The following is a 27,621-nucleotide window of genomic DNA, read 5'->3' as shown; positions in this document are numbered from 1 at the left end:
TTTTATCATTTTAGCCTTAGATTCCAATTCTTTCATATGAAGATATCATCATTTTGATCCTCAGGAAGGCCTAGAAGAGATTTCGCTTGGGTACCTTTGGAAGGTACATGACCTCAAAGAAAATTCGCTCTGGACCCTTTAGAAGGGTCAGGCGCGAATTTGGCATTTTACTCAATTTACCTCACATTTCTCATGATCTTGTCTTAGACTTGACCTTTGAATCCTTCTCACATCAAGATCATGTTAATTTGCCTTCAAATCTACTCAAAGCGGGATCCATTCAATTGTTTGAGGTGAAGAATTAGCTTTTTCAAGAATTTCGCCTTGGTACCTTTGGAAGGTACATGACCCTCTAAGAATTTCGCTCTGGACCCTTTGGAAGGGTCAGGAGTGAATTTGCTCCTTTAAGCTCAATTCACACTCCTTTTCACTTAGCTTCATCTTAGACTTGACTTTTGAATCCTTTTCCCACCATAACCAAGTCAATTTGTCCTCTATTTGGCTCAAAATGAGATCGATTCAATGTCTTAGGTGAGATAGAAGGTCCCCTTAAGGATTTCGCTCCTGTACCCTTGGAAGGGTCAAGAGCGAAATTGAGGCATTAGGCTTGGATGTCACTCAAATACTCATTCTTTCACCTTAATCCACATTGTCCTGGCTTTAGCTCATGCTAGGAAATCACTCTAAGGGGTTTTCTTGCTCAAAAGCTAAGGTCAAACATCAAGTTTTACAAATTTGCTTGTGTACCTTAGAGAGGTACATGACCTTCTAATGAAATTCGCTCTGGACCCTTTGGAAGGGTCAGGAGCGAATTTGGCATTTATGTTCAAATTCCTGACATTTTCATCACTTCACTTTGTTGCAATTCTCTTCAAAGGCATGTATACATCAATCCTCTCTCAACCACGCCATAGGAACAAAGATTTTGGCCCAAACAAGGAGCAAAAAGGAAGATTTAAGGAAATTCTCTCCTGTCCCTTTGGAAGGGTTAGGAGCGAATTTGGCCATCTTGGTCAAATTCCTAACATTTTCATCATCCAATCTTGTTTGAATTTGCTCAAGGCATAGATAGGTCACTCCTTCGATTAGGCTGAGAAGCAAGGGTAATGGTCTAAGCTAAGACCAAGGGAGGAGATCTAAGGAAATTCGCTTTGGACTCAGGAGCGAATTTAGCTCTAGGGCTCAAATTCTTCACATTTCCTAGGTCAACTTCCTGTCAACTCACCCTCAAAGGTATGGATAGGTCATTTTCTCTCTCACTCAAACCATGGGAAGAAGGTTCATGATCCAAACTGGGGGTAAGAGAAGAGTCTAAGGAAATTCGCTCATGTCCCTTTGGAAGGGTTAGGAGTGAATTTTGCCATAATGCTCAAATTCTTGACTTTCTCTCCAAATTACCAAGTCAAAGTTTGTCCAAAGGCATCCCCAAGGGTGAATTCGTGCCAATCTCTCTCAATTAATCATTTTAGAGTGGGATTTCATCCAAATTAGGAGGGCAAAGGGAGTTTAGGAGGAATTTGCTCCTGAACCTTTGGAAGGGTCAAGAGCGAATTTGGCCTTCTAGCTCAAATTTCTCTTCATCTTGTCAAACTTTCAAGTCTAGACTTGATCATTAGGCATTTTCTAAGGGCAAATAGGTCAGTTCCATGCCAATCAAAGCCTAGAAGTAAAAGGACTTCATCAAACTAAGTGAAGAAATATTTAACTCCCTCCATTCTCTCCTTCATGATTGCACTTGATCTTTACTTCATCATCCTAATCAAGACTTAACCCCAAAACTAGGCCAAGGCCAGATCTAAAGAGGGCTTTCAAAGAGACCTAAACCTAATTAGAGCATCCTATTCAAATAAGCTCTCTGGCAATTTTATTGCAAAGATCAATAGCCAAGAACCTAAAAGACTACGCCAAGAAAACCAACCCTAGAAAGCAAAAAGTAGGGGTCCCCATTTGCAATGGGGTGATGTGTGAATACGTCACAACATGTTTCCTGACGTTATCTCTCTTGATCTTGAAGGAGAAAGCTTTGCTTGGGAATTGTCCATGCTGGGCAATTTGGGGGCCTGTTTCTTCTGTAAAGTTAATGGGCATATGAGAAAGGATTGCCCTTCTTTGAAAAACTCTCACAATGCTAACTTTAATATTGCTGATAAAAGCAATTTGAGAAGTGATATTAGTAAAATGCAAAACTCTGTTTATTCAACTAAGGAAGGCAATTCTTTACCAGTGGATATCCCATTTGACAGTGGCAAGGAGAAGGTTAATTCTGGCCTTGATTGCCCGACTGGTGATAGTAATGGCAATAAATTTGTTAGTCTCTCCAATCCTCTGTTTGAGGATGAGTATGAGGTTGTCCAAGCCTCTGTCATGAATGATCCCTCCAACATCCTTGTCAGGTGTCACCTAGTACAGGCTAATCCTTCTAATTGTGATCAAGTGAAGGTTTTGAATCCCTCCCCTCACTCCAGATTGAATGCTCAACAGCTTGCCCTTGCAAGTATTAAGGAGAAGGCTGGTTTCTTAAGGAATGCCCTACAAGTCCCATCTGAGTTGAAGATGAGCAACTCCTTACTTGGTATCATGAACTCCATGGTGGATGTTTCTCCTGATAAACAAATTGTGCCCTTTGGTGCAGATAATATGGCTATCAGTAATGCTGAGCAGTTTATAGAGGGTGGTTAGTACAAAAGTTAGAAAGAAAAGGAAAACATCTGATAGGGAATCTCTCTCTAATGATAATAGTAAAAAAGCCAATGAGGTGCCTGAGTGCTTTAATAGGCTGTACAAGAATAAAAAACCCTCCACCAAATAATTCTTATGATGATGCACATACATAGTTGGAATGTTAGCTGATAGAAAATACATGGTTAGGAAATGGTGTAACAATATCAAGGAAAAAGACATTATTTGCCTCCAAGAGATCAAAGTGGTAGGTTTCCATGCTTATACTATGTTGAAATTCTTGTGGGCTCAGGCCATAGGGTTCCACTCTAATCTTGATAGGGGTAAAGGTGGTACTACCATTCTGGTTGGCCCTAAGTGGGCAGATAAGATCATTGCTAATGGTGTCTCCCCCTGCCAAAGAGCCTTGTGGGTCACTTTTAAAGAGAAAGATTGTGTTTTTGGTATTTGCAACATTTATGTTGCCAATGACTACAAAGATAGAGCTAGGCTTTGGGATTGGTTGACAACCGGTCTGCCGAATGCCCATTGGAATTTTGTGGGTGATTTTAACATGATAGAACATGGTGAGGACAAAAGTGGTGGCAATAAGCATTGTTGGAAGGGCAATGAACATTTTTTCTGGGCTAAATTCAAAAGGAGATTTAATTTGGTAGATCCTCTGGAGAAGAAAAAGGGCTCCTTTTCTGGTATTTGGTTCACATGGTGCAATAATCAAAGTGGTAAGCAGAGAATGTACTGTAGACTGGATAGATGCTATGCAAATGCTTCTTTTTTTTCTTTCCTCTCTCAGGGGGGGCAGGCCCCTACATGTGTTTCTCTTGCTAGTATCTTGTGTTTCTCCTGCTAGTATCTTAGATCATTCTCCTATCTCTGTCAATGTTAACATGGACCTTGATCCTTCCTTTGTGATCCGGCATAAAAGGGAAAATGGTTTGAAACTTAATGTCTTGTTGCTTAATGATGAGGACACTGTTGAGGCTATTAAGATGGTCTCCCATTTGACCAAGCTATGTTCTCTCGACCTCAGACCTAGGGAACAATGGGAGGCTCTTACTGTTACTTGGAGGAAAATGTTTCAGATCATTGGCAAGAAATATGCTATGGACAGGTCTAAAGAGGAATCTTTTCTTCAGTCTAGGCTCAATGAGATTGAAAAGGAACTTCAGAGTAAGGGGAATGACCTGACACTTGAGGGAGAATTATCCTCGGTCAAGAATCTCCTAAGGAAATTGCAACACTTCAAGATTCAAGGGCAAAAGGTTAGAGCTAAAATGAACTGGATTAGAAGTGGTGACAAGGGAACCAACTACTTCTTCAATCTTATTAGAACAAAGAATAAGAGGGAACTTATTGAAGACATTCAAGTCAACAATTCTATCACTAATGATCCGGTGTCTGTCAAGGAGGCTTTCTTCAGTTTTTATAGTGGCCTCTTTTCTTCTGAACATGGTGATATAAATCAGGAGGCCCTCGAGAAATGCTTGTTGTTAATCCCTAAGAAAATTTCCCGTGAGGAGGCTAAGGCTCTGAGTCATAAGATCTCTCTGGAGGAGATTAAAAGTGCTATCAGTTCATTGGCCATGGTAAGTCCCCAGGGGTAGATGGGTTACCTGCTGAATTCTATAAGAAGCACTCGGAATGGATAAGATTGGAACTATTTGCATTGTATGAAGATGTATTTAATCAGGGATCCCTTGGAGAAAACATCAATAAAGGTGTCATCAAGCTGCTACCTAAAGGTGGGGATAAGACTCTGGTTAAAAACTGGAGACCTATTACCTTACTGAATATTTCATACAAAATTGTTGCAAAAGTACTAGCAAGGAGGATTGCTGGGTTACTGGATAACTTCATCTCTGCCACACAGACTGGATTCATTAAAGGTAGATATATTATGGAAAACTTGGTTACTAGTTGGGAGGCAACGCATTGGAAAACCAGAATGTTGCAATGATTCTTTTGGACTTCGAGAAAGCATATGACAAAATTGAGTGGCCCTTCATTAGAGGAATGTTGCAAGCTTTTAGTTTTCCTTCCTACTTCTGTAGATGGATAGATATTCTTTTTAAGGATTCCTCCACAGTTGTTGAGGTTAATGGTGAACTCTCTGAACCTATCCCTCTAAGGAGGTCTATTAGGCAAGGTTGCCCCATTGCACCGACCTTGTTTGTCATTGTTGTTGATTCTCTTTACTACATCCTGAGGGCTCCTGAACTTGGGCCCTCTATCAAAGGACTTACTCTTCCTAATGCTGATGATCTGATCAATGCCCAATTTGCTGATGATACTGCTTTATTTTTGGCTTTGAATGAGGAAAACTTTGATAATGCTATGAATAGATTACAATTTTTTTGTTTGGCCTCTGGAGCAAAGGTAGCTCCTCACAAATCTACAGTGCTTGGGTGGTCTGATGTTCCTCCAAGTTGGATCCCCTGCAAAGGTTGGCAGTGGGCTGGTCCGAATTCTATTGTAAGGTATCTTGGTATTCCCTTTGCAATTAACCCCTCTACTCAAGATATGTGGCATTGGATATACTCAAAAATTGAGAGGAAACATTTAAAATGGCAGACTCACCTTCTCTCCTTGGCCGAAAGAGTGCAGATTGTTCGAGAAGGTTCTTTCCTCCCATCATATTTATTGTGCCTCTGCATGGGTGTTTGCTAACTACCAAACCAATAAGCTTGAGAAGATTATGAGGGACTTTTTATTGTCTGATGGGATGGGTCATAATAAGAGACACTGTGTGAACTGGAATTGGTGTTGCAAACGAAGGATTATGGGTGGATTGGGTATCAAGGATATCAGGGCCCATGGCACTGCCTTAGCTTCCAAATGGATTGTCAAAGCTTTGTATGGTAATGAACCTTGGAAGGTGCTGATCAGGAATAATATTGAAAGGTCGGTTATTGAAAAAGGCAAAAAGTGGAGGAATATCCCTTTATGTGATATTGTATTGGGGGATTATAACATGAAGGTGTTTGGTTCTAATGTATTTGCTTCATTATGGAAGGCATGGTCACAGGTAAGGAGGTTACTCCCTTCTAAGGATGCTATAGGCATCTCTCCTTCATATGCTGTGGTGGATAGATCTATCTGGTGGGGGGTGTGAACTTGAATAATAAACCTCTTGCTTTGACTCAAAGCTGCTCTGCTAAGATCTGGAATGACAAAGGTAATTTCTCTTATTAGCAATGTTTTGGTTGACAACCGACTTGGCTCTTGGGCTGAGATCAACTCTAAATATGGGATTCCTCCCTCACAAAAGAAAACATATTCTCTTATGGGTAAGGCTATAGGTTGTTTCTTCCCTGGTAAGATTCTGGATATTGAATCCTTTTTGAAGCAACTAAAATGTCTGGATGGTTCTTCTTTTCTGGACATCTCTACTAAGCAGATCTATATGATGTTGAAGGATGACTACTCAATCTTCACTAGAGTTAATCAGTGTTGGGGTCTTGATTGGCCTAAGTTCAGGTGGCAATTTGTTTTTGATTTCTTTTGGCATTCTCCCATTGATCCTAAGAAGTCTTGTTTTAAATGGCTTTTTCTTTTGAAAAAATTAGCTGTTGGTTCCTTTTTATCTGCTGAGGGTCTTAAGCTTATTAGGCATGGTGTGTGTAATGCCCAGGAGTCCTTTGAACACCTGTTTTTTGATCGTGAATTTGCCTGTGGTGTGTGGTCCATCTTCCTTGGCCCTTCTATTGTCTGGAACCATCGGCCTGGCCCTTCCTGGAGTGAAATCCTTTCTGGTTTTGTAGAATCTTTTGACCTTAGGATGAACCGGTTCTGGTCTGTCTTTTCTTGTGAGGTCTTGTGGTTTATCTGGAAAGAAAGAAATGGAGAGGTTTTTCAAAACAAGAGGAGGAGGCTTATTGAGTTTAGCAGCAAACTCACTCATTTTTACATTATGTCACAAGTTTCTGCTGTCTTGGAGATTTCTAAAGACAGGTTCATGATTCTGGTCCGAGAAGGTGCTCTTCAGATTTACAAGGAAGATATCCAGTCTGTCCAGTACTTCAAGAAACATATGGATATGCTACATCCGAAGGAGATTGAGGCATTGGCACAGTATATGCAGAGACTCAAGATTGAAGATCCAGATGAGCCTTCTCCTAGGACTGGGGAGAAAGGTGTAGGAGCTCAGTGAATAGTGTGGTTCTTTTTGCTATATGTATACCGACACAAGAGGCATTTTGTTGTATTAATCCCCCTTATATTCTGTTCATGATGTAATACCAAGTGATCTGACACAAGGCTATGGCCTTTTTGATATACATGTAAAATTGATACTGTAGATAGTAGAATACATGTAAAATGTAGGACACCAGTGGTTATGATGTATATGTTTTGAACTATTTTAATATAAAAAAAATACTCAGGAAATGGCATGGCAAATGCTGTGGCTCATTCAGTGTAATACTACTATGATCTTAATACCCTTGCTAGTGTCATGTGCAAAAGCTCTATTGTTCTTCCTTGTATAGCTACCAGTGTATCATATCTCGTGTCTTTATGTTATAGGTTGTGCTCAAAGGTTTGGAGTCCGTTTTGTTATAAATGGGCAAGACTTCGTTTCTCTCATGTATTTAAGTAAGAGATCACAATAGTTCTGGATATTAGAAATAGGAGATGCACCCTGGTCATTAGATAAGAAAAATATGGGGAAGCACCTTTATATATAATCAATATATCTTGGTTGCAATTATTTCTATTAAAATTGATCAAGATAATAGTGGAAGATTATAAGTATTAGTTTCATTTCTAGCATTTATCATTGCTGTTAGTTAGAATAATAAAAAGTTACTGATAAGTCTAAGTTCAATTCTAGGATTTACCTTTGTTGGTAGTTAAAATAATAATTTTTTTTTTGATGAGTCTCTTTTGAATCCACAGTTTCACATCAAAGGTGTGTCTAAGATGCATTTTCCTTAACATCAATTCTAACAAACATCATGCTAATGCAATTTTTACTAATGACAGTTCTAACAATTTCAAATCAGTCCAAACAATTTCATGTTTCATATGATTACCATACCACCTGATGTTGCAAATTACGATAGTTTATAGAGAACTCAATTATCGTTTAAACAAATTCACCAACAAATGCTAACAAATGATCAAAAAGAAATATGAAAATTAACATCCAAACACTTATGTTGAGTGGAAACACTCTGGCTGACAAAGAGTCTAGAAAAATGCAGAAGATAGAAAAGAGGCCACATATGGGCAAGAAGAATCTGAAAGAGAACAAGCAGCACAACTGTAGGAAATGGAGTGCTATTTGCAGAGACAGCCAATCATCATATACCCATATTTAGCTTGATTGGACCATAAAAAACATAATAGATTCATAAAGTCTTATAAACATGTGAAATAACTCAGAATATTATTAGTATCCATTAATATTATTTGTATGTTTTTGCGTGGAGGCTGTTTGGATTAAAGTAATTTTGGTGGATGTGAAAATCCTACTTTCAGATAATGACATAATGTGTATATGGATATCCCAGATTCTTTAATGTGGTGTGGCCTGTGGAGCATGCCAGGAGATAACTAAACATAGTGGGTCGCTAGAATAAGATTTTGACAGTGTATAACACATTGTATGGGTGGATATGTTTAAAACTGAAACCACATGGCAAGATGGGTTGGTTTTATTTTGTTTCCAGTGTGGGAAAATGATGTCAAAAGGCTAATGGCCTCGTAAAGCTGCAGATCCACATGCTCAAAGACGTCGCACAATTTGGAGGCGAAGTAGATCGTACTGATTGAGGCTATTTCTGCTATTAGACTGTTCAGGGGTAAGAGAGTTCTGCTCCTTGATGACACTCAAAGGCCTGAGCAACTTGAAGCCCTTAAAGGAAATTACAGTGTCTCCAGGAAGGGCAGCCATCTGATCATCACATTGTGTGATCAGCAAGGTCTAAAAGTGGCCAACATTGATGAAATGCTTAATGGTAAGGAGGCTTTTGGACAAACATTAAGAAATTGAGCTTTGAGTGTAAAATGAAGAGTGTTGATAATAGAAAAATCCATAAAAAGAGCACTGGCCTGCACTTTTCTCTTCTCAAAAGCACAAAATCTGCTGTTTTTAAATTTTGTTACCTTCCAAACCCTAAAGCCAGCACTTCCTTTGTTGGTTTTCTTCATTGTCTTATTAGAAGTGAGATAGTAAGTAAAATCAATTTACTAGAGAACCTGCAAATTAAAACAAGACAGTCATGTCATATTCAGTCATGTAACTTTACCTACTTTCACACCCAAGGGCGACTAATGCATGTGGGATTGTGGGGATGGTGACATGGATGGAGCATGTTAAGGATCCACCTCCTGAATGCTGGATATGCTCTGCCCTCTTTATGACTCAGCCTCACCATTTGAGCTTGGTCCCCTCTGATGCATATTGTCAATAGACCAAGAGAGCGAAAATGAAATCCTTATCAAATTTTTAGGTAGCCTGTAATATTCTTGCAAAATTATCAAATCATTGATAAGCATTACAAGATTTGTACATTTAACATTATTCTCTCGAGTCTTGACTATGGTAACTCTAGTAATCCTTTTCTTCGTTTATCTTGCTTTCTCTGATCCTTAGTTGACTTGGAATTCCTCTCCAAAAATTCTCCAACAGATTTGGAGTCTCATTTGACCTTCCTCAACTTGCATGGGGGCAAAGGACTTGAACTTGTGACCATTGACTCCTCCATGTACACTTTCTCTGCATCATTTGCAAAGTATAAGATGCTCTCTGAACAATACTTAAGCACCTTTTTGGTGACAGTAGGCTTGTACTTTAATAGTTTGGCGTACTCTCTTAAAGCATGGAACATGTAGTCATAAACATACTTCATTGTTAACTCATTTAATATGAAATAACTCCCTGCTTCACCAATTGCCATGGCCTACACAGAACACACAATGACAAAAGTTCTGCTAAAATCAGTAAAACTAAGAAACAAGAAACAGTTTGACATTTCAAACCACCACATTACCTGTTCTTAGGATGATACATGAAAAAATATGTAATAAATTTTATAGAAGCAAGAAAGTTTTTCATATGCAGAAAAAGCTATGCAAGAGCAAATATGTTAAGGAATTACACCCACCTCTTCTGTGTGGTTGTTTCCCCACTCGACAGCAAATTCAATATCTTTGCACTTCTTATCTGGTCTTATGGGCCAATAATGGTGTCTAGAAACAAGACCACGCAGGAAGAAATCGTAGAATTCTGGTCTTACTAGGAGAGTTGGAGAGTTACATGCCAGAATATATTTGAGGCTCACTGACCATGCTTTGCCTTCTATATATATCTTGTATCTTGAAACAACAATACAATGAAAACTATGTCAAAAGTTTATTTATTGAAAGATAAATACTTTTTGAATGACATATTATGATATTGTAGTTACAATTACGCAAATTTTCAGTCATGCCAATTTAAATAGAGTTAAACAAAGTTGGATTGGCACCCCAAAAAATACTTTTCTAAACATTAGAGAAATTCAAGATATATTGTAGAGACAATCTTCTATAAAAGTAGATATACTTTGATAGATCGGAGAGACCACTGTAACTTGAATAGGCTTAAAGATAACTGTAATGATCTCTTAATTATATACTAGTTCAAACCAATGCAAATACGGTTCCATGATGGTGGATAGGAATACATCCAACACTTCAATGATTTTCCATCCAAGATTAAAATGTGTTGGGTTTGTACATGAAAACACACTGGAAGTGTGTCTAGTGGGACTTCAAACCTATATTTAGACGCTGCACTTTAAAACCATATTTATATGGGACAATGCAGGGCTTTAAGAACACCGGTCTGAGATAGCAATTCATAAGATCGCATCCTTATGAAAGGCAAAAATTGAAGCTTATCACTATAGTTTTGGTACAGAATAGCAAAAATTGAAGCTTATCACTTTATTTTTGGTACTGAGTAGTTTATACCTGTGGGCGCACTGGCTTGAAAGTTTGGAATACTTGAAGCCTCTCTTAGACTCTTTGCCCCAGTTCTGTGTAAAACCAATTGTTAGACTTCTCAAATTTTCACAGGGAAACTGTCCACGGTGAAAAAAGATAATAGTTAAAGCCAAATGACAAATAGAATAATACTACCATACATCCTTAGAAACATTGACATTTTTATAGCGTATTGATTGTTAATATTTGTCTTTATACCTTTATTTTCTTTCATACTGTTGAAAACAGGTGGATTGATCTTGTGTCTAACTTCAACAATGATTTATACTCCTTTTATGAAAAGAAAAACAAATAATCCTTCTTTGGTAGAAACTAAAAAATCATCGCAATTTGAATTTGCCTGTTTGATATCCAAAATACTTGCAATAAAACTCGTTCTTTGGAGGGATTTTAATCTTCAATTCTAATCATATATAATTTTATAATAGTTTCCTTTTTGCAGTGAGTAGCATATAGCAATTTTAATTTTCATATTTGATTTTTTAACAGCAAAATGTCAAAACTACGAATACATTCCTGCAGGAACTTTTATTCGTAATACTATTTAGACACTTGGTAAGCACTAATACAAAGGGATGGAGGAGCCTATCTTCAAGCAAAGATAGGCTGCATCAATATATATATATATATATATATATATATATAAAGCCTGACATTATAAGTTACATGAATGTGTGATTTTATTTAATTTACTTACCTGTGTATAAAGCCTTCCATTCCAATCGGCAGTCCTGCTGCACTTCATAAGGTCCCGTCTCTTGGGAGAAACCAAAGGATTGCCTTTCCAATAGGCAGTTGGATCTCTAACTAACCACTTGACCAGCTGATTTCCCTTTTGGATGTCCTGAATGGATCTGTTCCATGGTGGTATCTGTATCTCTGCCCTACCAGTTAAAAAAAAAATAATCACTGATCTTAAAACTACAATTCTATAATTACAAGTACATTGATGCAGACTAGCAAATGAAGATCATGCTTGTTGATCGAGTTATTCAAATGGCCAAATCTTAATCTTCGTAAGTCAGCTTGCCTATAAACATAGATCATGCTTGTTGATTGAGTTATTCAATTCAAGTGTTTAATCTTTGTAAATCAGCTTGGTTATGTAGCAACATAAAATTCTATTTTTGCTCTTATTATTTTTTGGAGGCTGTAATAACCACTCCTGGTTACCATTTTTTTTTTTTGCTTGAATTTGATTACATCCTCAATATCCTCCTGATTGAGCAACTTATTTCCAATTAGAAGAGCTAGTATCATAACTTTACTCAACCATAGCAAGGGTTGTAGCTCTTCACCACAAATATACAATCTTGCATTGAATGAAATAAGCTCACATAATAAGATAAATCGTTAGACCTAGACCTAATCCTTGAGGGTTTATTCAAGATGGCCTCATGTATGCATTCCTTTTTAGGAATCAAAGGCATTTTAGTTCACGCCAAAATAGAAAGACTTCATTCAGACAATCTACATAGGGACCAACTTATGCATACATCACATATAGACACATAGTAATTGGTTGGCAAAAAAGGAAGTACCTAGTTCACTAACACATAAGCCCGTAATTACGTCCCACCCAAAAAGATGAATGTTGGCACATCTCATGTTACACCATGGCTCTCATCCTTTTCTTGGTTCATTGCTAGTTGTAACCATGAGGCAAGCATCCCACACTGCTTGTGTCATCATTGACAAGGACACACGTGTAACAACACAACATGAACAATCATTGATAATATTTCCAAGCTCGCCAATCATTTGTGTCATCATACAATTGAATAACTTGCATAATCAAGATGTCTCATGATCTTACCCTAGACCTAAGACTAGTGCCTCTACTATTAATCATTTGGATTGATTTAACATATTAACCTTGAGAACCATATGTTCTGTAGACACAACAAAGGAGGCACAATTATTCCTTTTGATACACCAATGCCAATATTGAACTCCTAAGATGGGTAGATCTTGTCATCCACCACTTGCTTGCCATTGGCAAAGGCATATCTAAACCCTATAAAATTGTGTAGCTATTGGCATCTATCACCTTCTTGCCATTGTTAAAAGCTGGCTAACCTTATGATATAATCAAATACTTATTTTGGCAAAGTACACACCTTGACTCTTGTCATGTTGGAGTAGTGATAAGCTTATTATTAAGTAGGTAATAGATTTTACAATTTTGGTTCACTCAAGATGAGTGGGACAAGCTACATTATGAGAACAATTGTCCTCTACCTATGCTCTTGTAGAGTCCCTTTCTCAATAGTTGTGATGCCAAGAAGTCGGTTCCTATATTGATCTCAGTTCAACATTCTAACTTTTAGAGGGTACAAGAACATTGATCTAAAACATAGAGTCCTAATGGTTTACACCCTAGATTAGTTAATTTAGTTACACTACCACATAGAGGGGTTTATTAACCCTACACATGGTCTTATAAGTCTTGGGGTCAAAATTGCCAACACTCTTTTAACCCATTGAACCCACTAGAGCTTCGATCTAGTCACCAATACATAAACAAATACAATCCATGAAGTAATCTCAAAGGTCATTCATTGTGCTCAATTGATACCTAAAACAAAATGTCTATTAGATAAAAATTGAATCAATTGCAGTAATATTAGACACTATTCTACTTCTAAGGATAACAATTTTTTTTTTATTAACAATCATGAAGCTTAGCATATAATTATCCACCAACTAGATATAAAGATAAAATGCCATACCATATTTTGTAATACTTAAAACTTTAATTCCCATAGTTGGCAAAGGCAGTCATAACGAATTCCATCTTAAACTTAACATAGATTCACACACATACTTAGAGTAGGTTGATAATCTATAAAGATTAATAGTTATTTATACCATCAAACGATAAGAGCTTAATTTAGCATCATTATCAAATACAAATTTAGTGGGTTTCTTCAATTCATACACATCCATGCCATGGCTAAGATTATCATGCCCTTATTTCTTAGAAGAATATGCTTCAATAGTGTCCTAAGGCTAACCTACATCTTCCCATACTTATTATTGGGCCGAGACTTTATGCCATATGTTTTACACATAACACTAATTATTTTAGTTTAAACAAGTCTAGAGGCTTCCTCATTCATCCACATTGGAGAAAGACCATGATGATGGAGACGCTAAAAGTCCATCCAAGATTGGAGTAGATTTTTGAAAGCCAAACACCACAAATTTCAAAGTTGATAAGATTTATAAGGATGGATTGCTTTTGATTGGCCCAAGTGGGGACATATAAATTGAAAGGGTGAGTTCACAACAATTTGATGCAAATTCTAGCCTCAAGTTGAAGCATACTAAAACAAAGAAGTTTGATCAAGTTTATGAACAATCCAACCTTGAAGCTATTTCCTAAACCCCCACCCTCGAGCTATTTCCTAATCTCTCCCTTATTGATTTGGGTCAAGGGTCATCCTTCACCTAAGAACTACTTACATACTCACTTTGAAATGAGATCGAAGTCGCATGTGATTCTTGTAAGATTTGTTTGCTTTCAAACTAGATTGAAGTCATGTAATTCTCTTGAGATTTACTTGTTTCCAAACAAGATCAAAGTCACATGTAATTCTCCTAAGATTTCAACTATTAAGATGATAACTAACACTTCCTAGGTTAAGATGACCTATAAGATTTGGGTCCAGGGTCATCCTTCACCTAAGAACTACTTACATACTCACTTTGAAATGAGATTGAAGTCGCATGTGATTCTTGTAAGATTTGTTTGCTTTCAAACTAGATTGAAGTCATGTAATTCTCTTGAGATTTACTTGTTTCCAAACAAGATCAAAGTCACATGTAATTCTCCTAAGATTTCAACTATTAAGATGATAACTAACACTTCCTAGGTTAAGATGACCTATAAATTTTTTTTGCATAATGGAGTCAAAATATCATCACAATGCAACAACTAGACATGCCACTAATATGGCTCCAGATGATGTCCTACAATAATATGATTTAATGATATCAAGTATCATTAATTATCACAATTCAATAATTAGACATAATATGGCTCCAAATGATGTCCTACACTACTATGATTCAATGATATACATCCTTCTTAATAAAAAACACACATGCATCATCAAGGCCACATAAAATTGATCCTTGGCTTTGAAAGAATAATAACTATAATTATCAAATTCCTTTATGCATGAATAATACTCAAGTCACACAAGATAATTGACAATAGCATACCCATTGGATCATCATACAAATATATACAGTCAATAATAACAGTATTCCTAAACTTTTGATTTCATTTACCTTATGGGGATCTCCAATACTCATAAGATGGCCTAGTTCACTTGCTATATAATATTTACACTTGTCATTTATAACTAAATATGATCAGAATGGTCAATAATAATTGTCTCTACACAACAACAATATAATTTCGTGTAATGCATTAGTAGGTATCTCACAATAAGTACACACGGGAAATAATTCAAGATTCCATAACTAGGCTTTCTATCTTTCATGATTTGATTACTTATCAAGGTTTAAGTAGTGGTAGACTTATCTATTAAAATCTGGAATCTTCATATCAACTATCTGATAGTTTTACTCAAGGGTACTATGCTTATCATTGACCATTACAATATAACCCATTTATCAAATATAATGAATAGTGGTAACTATGGAAATCTTCCTATGAGCCACATTAGAACATATTTAAGCAAATTCATTTACTTGTTTTGATCTCTAATTTTTGATGGATTTATTCATGATAAAAAATCTTAATGCTCTAACAGCTTAGTTAATCATATAATCTTTTCATGGAAATATTTTACAAAGACCAGATACATCATTCACTGTAATAACATGTAATGACATGATCTAGTGCATTGTCGTAAGACACTATATCATATCACAGCATCATGTGATGAATTTTTTTTCTAAACTATAATAAGAATATTGCTCTAATTTAATATAAGAGTCATTCAAGGATATTATCCATACAGAAAATTTATAGGAATGCATTTCTAGTGTTATCGTACAGAAAAATAAAGTTAATGCAAGAGTTCTAGCAGCAAAATTTGCCCAAGTATACATAATGCAAAATGAGAAAGCATGTCCAAAGCACGTGGACTGTCTCACAACACCTCCCAAGGAAAATAAGGGCAGTCATAGACACATGAATTGTTTGACAGAAGCCTCAGAAGTGTATTTGTAGGTCTCATTGTAAAAGAATGCCGTGACAGATAATAGGTTAACATTTTTAATGAAATGGATTTTAAATTTTTATTAAGTAGGCAACCTATGCTGCAATAATAAAGATATTATGAAAGAACAAATTACTTTTCATAACTGTAAGAGGGTTGTTAAGTTTGCAGAATATCACATAACAGGAAGACCCTATATGGTGGCTGAGACAATTTATCCTGAAAAAGTCTTAAGCAATCATCACAAAAGGTTAGTAAAGGTTTATACTATTTTTTCACACCACTAAACAACCTTAACAATTTCCCTTATAAGAATAATGTTTATAATTGTCTTGAGAAAAGTGGATACATATCTATAGATTTAAACTAGTGGCAGAGCACCATCAGTACCAAATTGTAACAGTGTTTAACCAGTACCAGGATGAAATTTAGTATAATCAACCATGAATCCATCACCATGCACTCAGAATCGTATAATATATATTTACAAGAATAAATATTTTCACCAACACAGTTCTGCAAAAGGCTAACCTAGAGCAACTTGTTAGGATGATAGAATCGCTCCATACTCTTATCTCTTTCCACCTAGACAAAGCAATATTCTAGTTCTTCATTTACTCAAATGGAGGGCTGAAATTGATTACTTACCACTATTAGGCTTATCAAAATAATGTCACCAGCTCCTTATAGCACCTCCACACCAAAGAACAATCTCTTTGACATTCTACGAAAAGTTGTAAGCCAATCACCTAAATTATGGACTCCGAGGAGGCCTCAGTAGTATTTCAAAACTTCCTCCCTCCATCTCTAGGAACACAATTGAGGATATATCTTAAGTAGGTACAGAAATATGTTTTATCGGCTCTCAGTTTGCTTTCTCCCTTACTCTCAAAATGCAGTAGCAAAATAGACATGTTTTAGGTGATTTTTGTAATGATATTTTCAATGGCTGTGAAAATTGCCATAAAGGCTTGTGGATTTCTCAACGGGCTATTCTCAATGTGCAATTAGATTGGGTACTGCATCAGGCTATATCTAATGTTATCCAGCTCAGAATTAGTTACCCCTTTGGTAGCAAGGATTGGCTTAGTAAGTTGCTATGACAAGAGAGTCAAGAGGTAGAAGAATAAGATTGTCCATTGAAATTTGAGACTACCCTCAAATTCTTCCATCTAGAAGACAGGCTTGGCTTCTGACCAGCCTAGTGAAGTAGTGGAATGGCTGATTGAGAAATACCACTCTGCCATTGATTAACTACCTTATCCCTCTCTCTTATCGTCGCTCACCTATTTGAAGTCTCATTTTTATGTCGTTCCTGCCATCATGTCTACATGATAATGAAGAGAGGGGGAGGGGTGCCATGCCTTAGTACTGGCATGGCGAATGGACTTCTTCCCTCAGGGTATCCATGACCGCACCATTAATGTCTACTCCTGTGATATTTTTCTGTCCATCTGCAATTAAGTTTTCCTACTACAATATGGCAGTTCAGTAGATTTATCGTTATCCTTGCTTTTTATTTCTCTTTCTGTTTCTTTTGGTATTTTCTTTTATTTATTTTCCTGCTCTCAGACAACGAGGGATGTGACACAGGCAATATATCCTAATTAGAGTATTTTCCAGCCTCTAGACTGAGTTAAGAGCTCATACTATTTTTCTTTACTAAACTATTCTGCTCTGTTGCTCAAATCTTGCTTTAGGCCTTGGCTAAGACAGCCTCAAGTTTGGTGCATGAGATCTCAATTGCTTGTGAGCTTGGAAAAGTGTGTTTCTTTCTATTTACTCAATTCAGATTTCATACTCCTTATCTTGATTTCATGATCAAATACTGGACTATATTAGACTTTGCCTATCCATCTATACTAGCTTTCCATTAATATGACAGCGAAAAAGAGCCTTTTGTATTAGGAGATTCTCAAACAGAAATGGAAAATTAATCAAGAGCCAAAAGAACAAAAGATTCTATATATCCTTGGAGGGTTATCATCATCTCTAGAGAAGAAACAATGCATAGGACGTTCAACCATCCTAATTTTAATTATAAAGCTTTGGTCACTACCAATAAACAGATTTGAGTATATGAATACAAATATGTATACACAAGTTACAGATATCAAAGTCAATCATAGAGGTTCTATTGTCGAACTGGATATAAACATGCAATGTAGTTCAAGGAGATACGGAATACAGGTTACTGGGGCACTGGTGGCAGTATAGAGTTTCAGACTCTCTTCCCTGCAAGAAGACAGTCCATAATTCTTATGGACACGTAGCCAAAATGTAATAAGGGAAGCAAGTGAATATGTGGCAATGATGATGGAGTTGTACGATTATAAAATTGTGATAAGGTAGTCCTCTACCTCCTTAAACACGTGTTAATGAAGAAAACCCAGAACTCTCAACTATATGGTAAATAAAAATATATAGCCCGAAGCCCCATCACATTTTTGAGTAAAAATGTAAAGAATTGACCTATAACTTGTGCTTGTAACTCCACCTTACATCACCAAAATAATTTAAGAATGATTCCAGTTGCCTTAAGGTCGAACAATTATAATTCATGAAACTTTAAACCAATGCAATTTAACGTCTGAAAAATTAATTCAAAGTTGAAACTTACCATCCCCAGAAAGACCAATCTGGGAAAACAATATCAAATGTATCTTCGCTCCCACAGTAATGAAATAATGGTGGTGGCTCGGTATTCTTGTACAGGCTCTTGTGCACAACAGTTTTATCTTGACAATTAAACATCAAGTCCAAATCAGGCACCATTCCCGGGTACATCCTCAACAACTGAGCAATCCCCCAGACAGTGAACAAATCCCTTGTTTCATGACAATGATGATAACTCTCAACAAACAAACCTCCATTAACAACAATAACCCTGAAAGATGCCTTCTTTTGAGCCTTCTCAACCATTTTCAGTGTTATTCCCAACTTTTCCCATGGCTTCAGGTCTTGGTGAATGAAGTTAAAATACACGGGGCAAATTTCTGAGGCATTAATAAGCAAATGATGATAAGAGGGGTGGGTAGATTGGGGAGAAAGTGAAGGTTCTTGGGGTGCTTTGCAGTAGCAGTCTATGGTTTCTTTGGCCTTGGTTATATTTTTCCAGAGTGTAGTGGTTTCTTTGATTTTGTTTGGGTTGGGTTGTGAGTTGAAGATGGTTTTGACTGCAAATGATTCCTCTATCCATAACTCGTACAACTGCAAACACTGCAATTTCACAGAACAATTCTGTCGTAAATATCATCCATTTATAATCCTTAATTTATAATTGGAACAACTTACGTTAAAAACCTATCAATTTTAAGAACCTATCAATTTTAAGAATACACAAAAGTTTAAGAAAATGTTCACTAGATTTGATAAAGCTGCACAAAACAGAAGACCACTATGAATATGGCATCCATTAAAAGAATTTTCGAACAAACAAAAAGCTGCACTCATAATGAGATCGATTGAAGACTAACCTTCCAAAAAGAGTGCATATATTGCAAAACTACTTTGAGGAGTCACAATAAGCCTATAAAAGAAGCCCTACTGACTTTTATTTATTCAACAAACTTATTCATGGATATTTATGTAACAAAAAATTTGCACCTATTTCAAAAGGTTCTTTATTTGATCCAGGAGACACCTGAATTGTTAAAATTGAAGATTGCACAGTATGATATGATAATACTAACAACAATAAATGAATTCAGCTGCTCCATGAAACAATAATAATAACTGCAGCGAAATAAATCAGTTGACCTCTGATTCACAAACTCAAAATAGTTATCCATAAAATTAAAACACAGAGGGATTAAACTAAAAAAAGAATATCTTAAGTTTAACCATGGCTCCTAGTAATAAAATCTTGAAAACTGCACTCACAGTTTTGAATAGCTCTTTCTCAAATCTTAATGAATTACAAGAACTTATTCGCAAATTTTGTGTAACCAGTTGTCTGCTTAAAATTCCATCAAACATATTTCTAATTAACATCATTTTAATCTGATTTCTTGAACTTTCACCTTTCACTTTTAAGTTGAAAGCAACGAACTTTTTTTTTTAATCTGATTTCTTGAACTTTCACATTTCACTTATAAGTCCAAAACAACAAACTTAATGCAGCACATTTTCAACAAAAATGGATTAAAAAGTTCATGGTCTGCAGAGATTTCAAATCTTAGCATTTGCAACTTTTATTGCTGCACAGGTCTGTGAAACACAAATTTAAAGAAACTTTTTTGAATCCTTAGCCAACGGTTAAGAGTCATACTAAGGTCACTGTAAACATAGCCAAGAAACAGCTAACTGCTGACCCTCTCAATCCTTTCATTCTCTCTTTGCAAAGTTTTCCTGTATTCTTTTCAGAGATTACCATTATATTCCTTAAGTTTTTCTTTTTCTCAGATTAGGTGGAGTAGTTGAGTTTTTTTACAACTTTGTGGGACGTGTTTTTAAAGCCAGAATATGTCATAACGAATAAGCGTTGCTTTTTATGAGAATTTCAGAGGGGGTTTTGGTATACCCCTTGTCACTGATTTTGTCTTGAGATCACTAAAGACAACTATTTTTCATAACATTAACACATAGTAACACATTTGCTGAAATACTCGTAACCTCAACAGATTAGTTTAATTGGTCCTTCTGCAAATATTATAATTGTTTTAATTTTACAGTTAGTTGTATATATATATCTTTTTGTGACAAATTATTAATTAATTGAAATAATTTATTGATAATTATATGCATAATTTTGGAGATATCATATTTGCTTTCACAAAAAAAAAAAGGGCAGATTTTCCAAAATCTTCCTTATCCATCAAGCAAAAAAATCCACCTCCAAAACATAACATTCACCAAGCAAGGAGGGAGAGAGATTTTTGAGAAAAAAGGAAAGAATAAATAAAATCCATCTCTTTTCCTTTTCATTCCCAAATTTCATAAAATCCTTTTTTTTCCATTTTATACCCAAAGCTAATATAAACATGGTTATTTGAAATTAGAAATTTAGCACAGGAATGTTACTAGCATCATTAGTTAAATGTAATCAAACAATTAACAAATTTAACTTAATTAATTTGGTCAATACTCAACCTCAACAATTTTTAAATTTAATATTTTTTTAGTATCCATGTATTAAAAATGCACGAGGCCATTTCAATAGACAAAGAAAATAACTAATTTCATTTGCAAAACACTTCAAATTTGCATTATAAAAATTGATAACATGCAAAAGAAAACTAGGATCTAAAGGCATACTTTATGGGTTTATTCACAATATATGGATTTAAAATCAACACTTATTTGGATCATGATTTCATAGGTATACATACACAAGATACATCTTGTAATTTGAATTAAGTGAAATGGGAAAGTTTACAACATATTTGCCCAAATTGACTGTCTTCTATTAAATATTGTTGGACATGCTTCATACAAAATAATCAAAGCAAACATAAACACCCAATGTGTTATAACATGAATAAAATAACATCAATAACTACATCAACTAAAAGTCATATAGCTCAAGCTTGATTAAAATAAATAGATGCATGGTGCATAATTAAAATGCTAAACTCAATTAATTTATACATAATGACATATCATAGTTAAAACACTGAAGCTAAAACATTGCTAAGTCTAAGCATATATAATTTCACATACGTGAATCCAAAATAGATGATCCATACACCATGATGATGATTCATGAGGAAGCTCATCAACAAGTATGCTATATTATTAGAACACAAAATAAGTCCAAGTATATAAGTTTAAGATCTATTCATCCCACAATACCACTAGTACATTTGGGGCTCAATTCCGACGGCCGCTCGTCGGAATTTCGACTATTTTTCGTCGGACTGTCGACAAACTCAGCCATCGAAAACTTGTTGTCGGATATTCCTACGGTGCTCGTCAACGTTGGAATTCCAACGACACCCATTAGGTCTCCATCGGTGTATGTCTTACCGATAACCTCATCGGCTATCGGCAAGACCAAATGTTCCCTTCGCCGCTAGTGTAAGTCCTGCTGAAGGATTTCATCGGCATGTGCTACCCCGACGACACACCAGGTCTTCATCAGTGTATGTCTTACCGATAGCCTTAGCCTCATCGGCTATCGACAAGACCAAATGTTCCCTTCGCCCCATCGGTGTATGTCTTACCGATAGCCTCATCGGCTATCGACAAGACCAAACGTTCCCTTTGCCGCTAGTGTAACTTCTGTCCATGGATTTCATCGGCATGTGCTACCCCGACCACTCATCCGTCGAGAGAATGCCATCGGGCATACAACATCCTCGTCGGATGTTTTCTGGATGAACGTCGGAATTCCGACGCCAGTCCGTCGAGAGAATGTTGTTGGGCATACAACATCCTTGTCAAATGTTTCGTTGATTTCCATCGGAATGCCAACACCGTTCGACGACAACCACGAACTATGTACCGATGAGGATGCTGTATGTCCGATAGTATAGTCGTCGGTGCAAATATAGGGGGCATTGGAATTCCGACGATTATTTAATTTTTTTTTTAAATAATACAAAAAATCATATAATATATTATATTGAATATCATATACTATATATTATTTGTTTCAATTAACAATTTCATTTTTTACACGAATATATAATGGATTTGCAATGGTTATGTCAATTTTAGTTTATTAATTTAGTATTTTCACTTCACTCATATCTTGAGTGGTTATTTTCCTAATAGAGAGCAAAATGCTTATTAGGTGACACATAGCATAATTGAATCTAAGGACATAAGTTTATCTTCATCTCAATTTTTATTCTATGATAAGAGTCACAAGTTCCTTTAGTAGGGTAGAAGAGTTCGAGGAAGAAATAAACAAACATTAGCTATCATTATGATGAAAATGACTTCTTTGGGCACAATACATCCTATAAATTCTTTGAGTTATAGTAGTAATTGTTTTTGAGCTTTATTCACATGTTGTAAACAACTTGTTTGAGCACAACATATTTTACTACTAAATAAAATCCAAGGAGGTTGCTCTAAAATAAAGTAAAGTGAAAGTAAGCAACTGGTGACAAAAAGGAACACAAATTTGTTGAAGAGATTAAGTAGATGTCCACATATAAATCAATTAATGGAAAAGAGCAACATGAAAGAACTTGATGAGAATGGAACATGTAACCCAAGCAATGAATGAGAACTTTGAAATTACAATCCCAAGAGGACAATCTAGTGTTGAACATATAGGAATCATTTCTTACTATTTGAAGGTTATCCAAGCATGAGTTTTTTGCTACATCTTTACCACATAAATTAAGAAATCCATCCCATGACTTTAAGTCATTTAATAAAATATTAATAACAAATTAGAGATGCACACTAAAAAAACATACATCTTTGTATCTCATTATAGTTTTTCTCCACCTCCATCATTGTGAAACTTACTTTGTCATAAAACTATACAATTTACATAACCATAGATCATAGTAGCACAAAGCTTACTTGCATTGCACATAAAACTGGATATGTCCAATTGATAAAGCAATGGAGATTTATCGAACAATTGTACCATCTAAATGGAAATACTTCACTTCATAATTCAATTTTACCTTATAATTAAAAAGAGATGCTCAAATAAAAATAAAAGCCCCCCAAAAATATGTTTCACCTACATTATCAAGCTCTTGTTGAATTTAGTAAACCTTCTCAATTATAGAATGAATTTGCTGTCAAGATTGAATTTTTCTACCTTATTATCTTTAACTTTGTCTACCGTACAAGATGAGAATTCCTCAGTACCTTTTAGCTGACAAAACCTACACAAAATAGTAGGTTTGTAATTAACATGGTAACTGTGAATAGCTGACACACTAATAAAGAACAGTTCATTTCTCTTAATACAACTGTTTCCAAAAAATACATGAAGCCCTACGAGAACAATTATTTTAGATCAATCTTTGTCATTCTTTGATGATATCAATTATTAGTGAACACCTAATTTGATTATACCTTAATACATTATACTTAAAAATGCCAAACTTGAACATGCACTAAGAGGAAAAGTAAGCATATTTTTCAATCCTTGGCCAATTGTGAATCTTCTGACTATGAAATATGAACCATTTATAAAACTAAACCAAAAGCCAAAAACCTTGTTGAAGAGCTACACAACCTCAGAAACACAAGAATATTCTAATCATTGTTAGAAACTCAAAACCTTTAGGTGGGACATTTAAAAAAATAACAAACCCAACATTGCCTTCTAACAAAAAATGTGAAACATTGGGATTGAAGATTATTAATAAAAATATATAAGTTGCTTAAAAAACAAACCATTTTGTTATTTGGTTGTCAGTAGCACAAAATTGTCTCATTTCAGTTTATTGATCACAAGGGTTTGGGCTTAACGAGAAAATGTTATATTGAAGTGGAAATGCGTGGGTATTGAATTTTAATCTATAGTTGATGCCGAAAGGAGAACAAAAGATCAACTATATTCTCAGCACTATTCCTTCTTTGAGAGCATAACTGGGAGAGACACACACAAAAACTTCAAACATCAAATGAATGAATCTCGAGTAAATTCATTGAGTGAAGCAAACATTGAAAATTAAAAAATTAAGAAGTAGACCTAGAGGTCGAGTAGGAGAGGAATGCGAAAGGGACAATAGCCTTCAGAAATCAAGTTATAGCAAGGTTATAGCCTAGATGCAGGTTATCACCACAGGTACAATAGCCTTCAGAAATCAAAACATTGTGCACATCTATTTTTCTGGCCAAATTCTTTATTTACTCTAAGCATAGCAACAAAATTCAAACACAATGATTTTTCTGGCCAAATTCTATGCAAAGCGAACCCAAAATCAATTTAAAATATGTTTTCAGGCACGAGGTGTGGAAATTCGATCCAATTTGGAGATCTAATGATTCAAAAATTTGATTTTGTTATTTTCAAGCATGAGGTGAGGAAAATTGATCCAATTTGGAGATCTGAATGATTCAAAGATTTGATTTTGTTTGAAGATTTGATCTCATCTGATAACTATTCAAAAACACTAGTTTTGTGACAACCCACTAATTTCATGTGATGACTATGAAAACCGGCCCCATTAATTTCATTTGATGACTCAACCGTTTCTAATGACTACTGAAAGCCGACAGTTTCACGTCAACTCGTTAATTGTTTTACGGTGTGAGACAGGTTTCAGGGCAAAACTCCACACAAAATGTAGCCTATCGGCTAATAATGCAACAATATTTTGATCAATTAAAGAAAATCATTAGAACATGTTAGGGCACTATCCTTCTTAACTATGTCCGATGCAAGGATTTGTCTCTAGGTTTCTATCATGGCTTGTGCTCTATCAAATCTCCTCTATTTGAGCTACATTGAATGCATGCCTACCACTGTTTGAAACTTTGATAGTCTATATCCTCTATGTTGCTAACGTTGAAAGACTCCTTAATCACTATGAATATTGGCTCATGTGTATGGCTTTTGCAATAAGCATAAGATAGTATTTATATTGATTTGATACAAAAATTCTTACTCACAACTGTCTTTGCAATAGTGAATGTCCTTATTGTCACATACAATGAGTATGATGGCATCCTTGACATCTTTTAAAAATGATCTCTTATCTAAGTGTTTTCTCATATTGTTTTGATTATCTCACCACTACAAAACCTTCATCACTATGATTTTCTAACTATCTACACTCGTGGAGAGTTATTTGACCACTCTTTGTATCATCTATGGATATAGGGCTTTTGGTTTGACTGGCAACTCTTGGTCTCTAACTTTGTATGACTTCTACTGTCATTACTCATTCTCTTCAAGTTGACATCTACATTACTGTTGCTATATCATTGTTGACTATATTTTGGAATTGATAAGCTTCTTTTGATAGTAAACTTATCATTGAGATCTCATAAGGCATTGTGCCTACCACTTCTTGGATATATGCCATGATAAATATTGCCATACTTTTGGTTGCCTTTTGTTTAGTCTTTCTTTTATCTGTCTCAAGCCTTATTGTAAATGCTTATGTTGCCTCTTTCCTATGATTGAAATCTTTGATATCTCAACTATAGTGAGATTTGATTGTGAATGAGGATAGTTCACGACCCCTTTTGCGATAAGTTTCTTTTAGATCAAAAGTTGACCTAGATGATCATCAAATGAGAACTATTGGCTATCATAATCACTATGCATAACGAGTTTTTGTTAGAGAGATCAAGTATTATATTAACAAAGTAATGAATTTACGATGCTACTTTGATGCATTTTATTCCTACCTCTAGGAGGTAGCAACTTTTTGATGTGCACTCTTCTAATTATATGTTAATTCAGGCTTCTAATAGATTGAGGTTGTCTAACATGAACATAGATGACTCAAGCATCTTAATTATGTCTCTTGGAGGTTGAGACCTACAAATGGGTCATTGTGCATTTCATTGTATCCTCTTTAGCATTAGAAAGAGTTGTTCCTCCCCCTATTAACAAATGTTGAAAGGTGCCTATGTGCTCAATGGGTCTCTTAACTTGTAAAAATTGCCAACATTTATGAAGAAAAATGAAAAATTGTCATTAGTGAAATGATTACTCATTGAGATCATCTTAAGATGACTTAAAACACAACCATCATATCCCACAAATATAAATACTGGCCAAATACGCCTCAGAAGCCTCTAATTACTTAAAAGTTAATACTATCCTCTAGATGTCAAAGGAAATTTGGTCATGTGCATTGACCGCTACAATTTGGAGTGCAAAAGAGGGAATGTACCTGACAGTCCGCTACAATTTTAAGAACAAAGAGACTCTATGGCACCAAGAGGTTGCAATCGTAGCCTATGGTGGCCATAATCCCTGGTGCAACAATAACGAGATGTGAGGTAACAGTTATAAAATTTGGATGAACTCAAAGAGACATTTACAAATTCAACCTACCCTTTATAATACCTAATTGAAAAAATGGATGCAATGCAAGTCCTTGCATCAATAATGTCTGGCAGATAGTAAAAAACTAGAACAATAAACTCCACACAAAAGTGGTTAGACTTAAAATGATAAGGAAAATTAAAAAATGCTAAAGAAAATGTCCATTAATAAAAAAACTTACAAGGATGAGGCATATTCACAACTTTTGTAGTCACGCCATGGATATCAGCACTAGAAGCAACTCATAGTGTTAGTGTACATACAAGACAATATGGGAGTTCATTATACCCAGCAACTTGTGGTGTTGTTGTTCGTGTTGGCTGTGTTGGACCCTGTAATTAAGATTCAATATACATTATTCAATAAGATTAACTGTGCAACATAATGAAATATTAAAAAAGTGTGTTATCTTATTGAGCTTCGCTTTGTTTCGAGAATTTTTTAATATTCTCTACTTAACAGGGCCAACCACGTGAAGGTGGAAACTCATTTGGCCCAACCCCCCCCTAACATCACTCTAAATTCCCTGTTAACATCTAACATTCATTCATTCTTTCATCCATTATTAAAATATAACATTCATTCATTATCACATAACGTTCATTAACACATTAACATTCATTAACACACAATATTCATCAATATTCATTAACACATATCATTCATGAACATTCATTAGCACATAATTACATTCATTAACACATAAATATCAGTCATTATCATATAAGGTAGATTACAATTATTTGTTTTTTGTTTTTTTGTTTTTTGAAGCTATGTAAAAACTAAGTGGAGCATCGTTTTCTTCATCATTTCCCCCATCTTTAGTTG

General features: G+C 35.4%; 1 protein-coding gene across 1 annotated transcript in view; it reads right to left on the bottom strand.

The window, feature by feature from the left end:
- Positions 1 to 8,969: 8,969 nt before the first annotated feature.
- LOC131875873 (uncharacterized) overlaps positions 8,970 to 27,621 on the bottom strand; it is a 33,532-nt gene continuing 14,880 nt past the window's right edge. Inside the window, exons 3-7 of the mRNA XM_059220575.1 lie at positions 18,490 to 19,088; positions 11,369 to 11,555; positions 10,639 to 10,703; positions 9,789 to 9,999; positions 8,970 to 9,584 (exon numbers count right to left, since the gene is read on the bottom strand). Of these exons, the coding sequence (XP_059076558.1) occupies positions 9,324 to 9,584; positions 9,789 to 9,999; positions 10,639 to 10,703; positions 11,369 to 11,555; positions 18,490 to 19,088 (1,323 nt within the window). The 3' untranslated portion in view covers positions 8,970 to 9,323. The remainder of the gene's footprint in view (positions 9,585 to 9,788; positions 10,000 to 10,638; positions 10,704 to 11,368; positions 11,556 to 18,489; positions 19,089 to 27,621) is intronic.

The sequence above is a fragment of the Cryptomeria japonica genome, chromosome 5 (genome assembly GCF_030272615.1).
Source record: "Cryptomeria japonica chromosome 5, Sugi_1.0, whole genome shotgun sequence".
In the NCBI taxonomy this organism is placed as follows: domain Eukaryota; kingdom Viridiplantae; phylum Streptophyta; class Pinopsida; order Cupressales; family Cupressaceae; genus Cryptomeria; species Cryptomeria japonica.
Note: the sequence above shows the minus strand (reverse complement) of the source record. Positions and strands in the feature narration are given on the sequence as shown.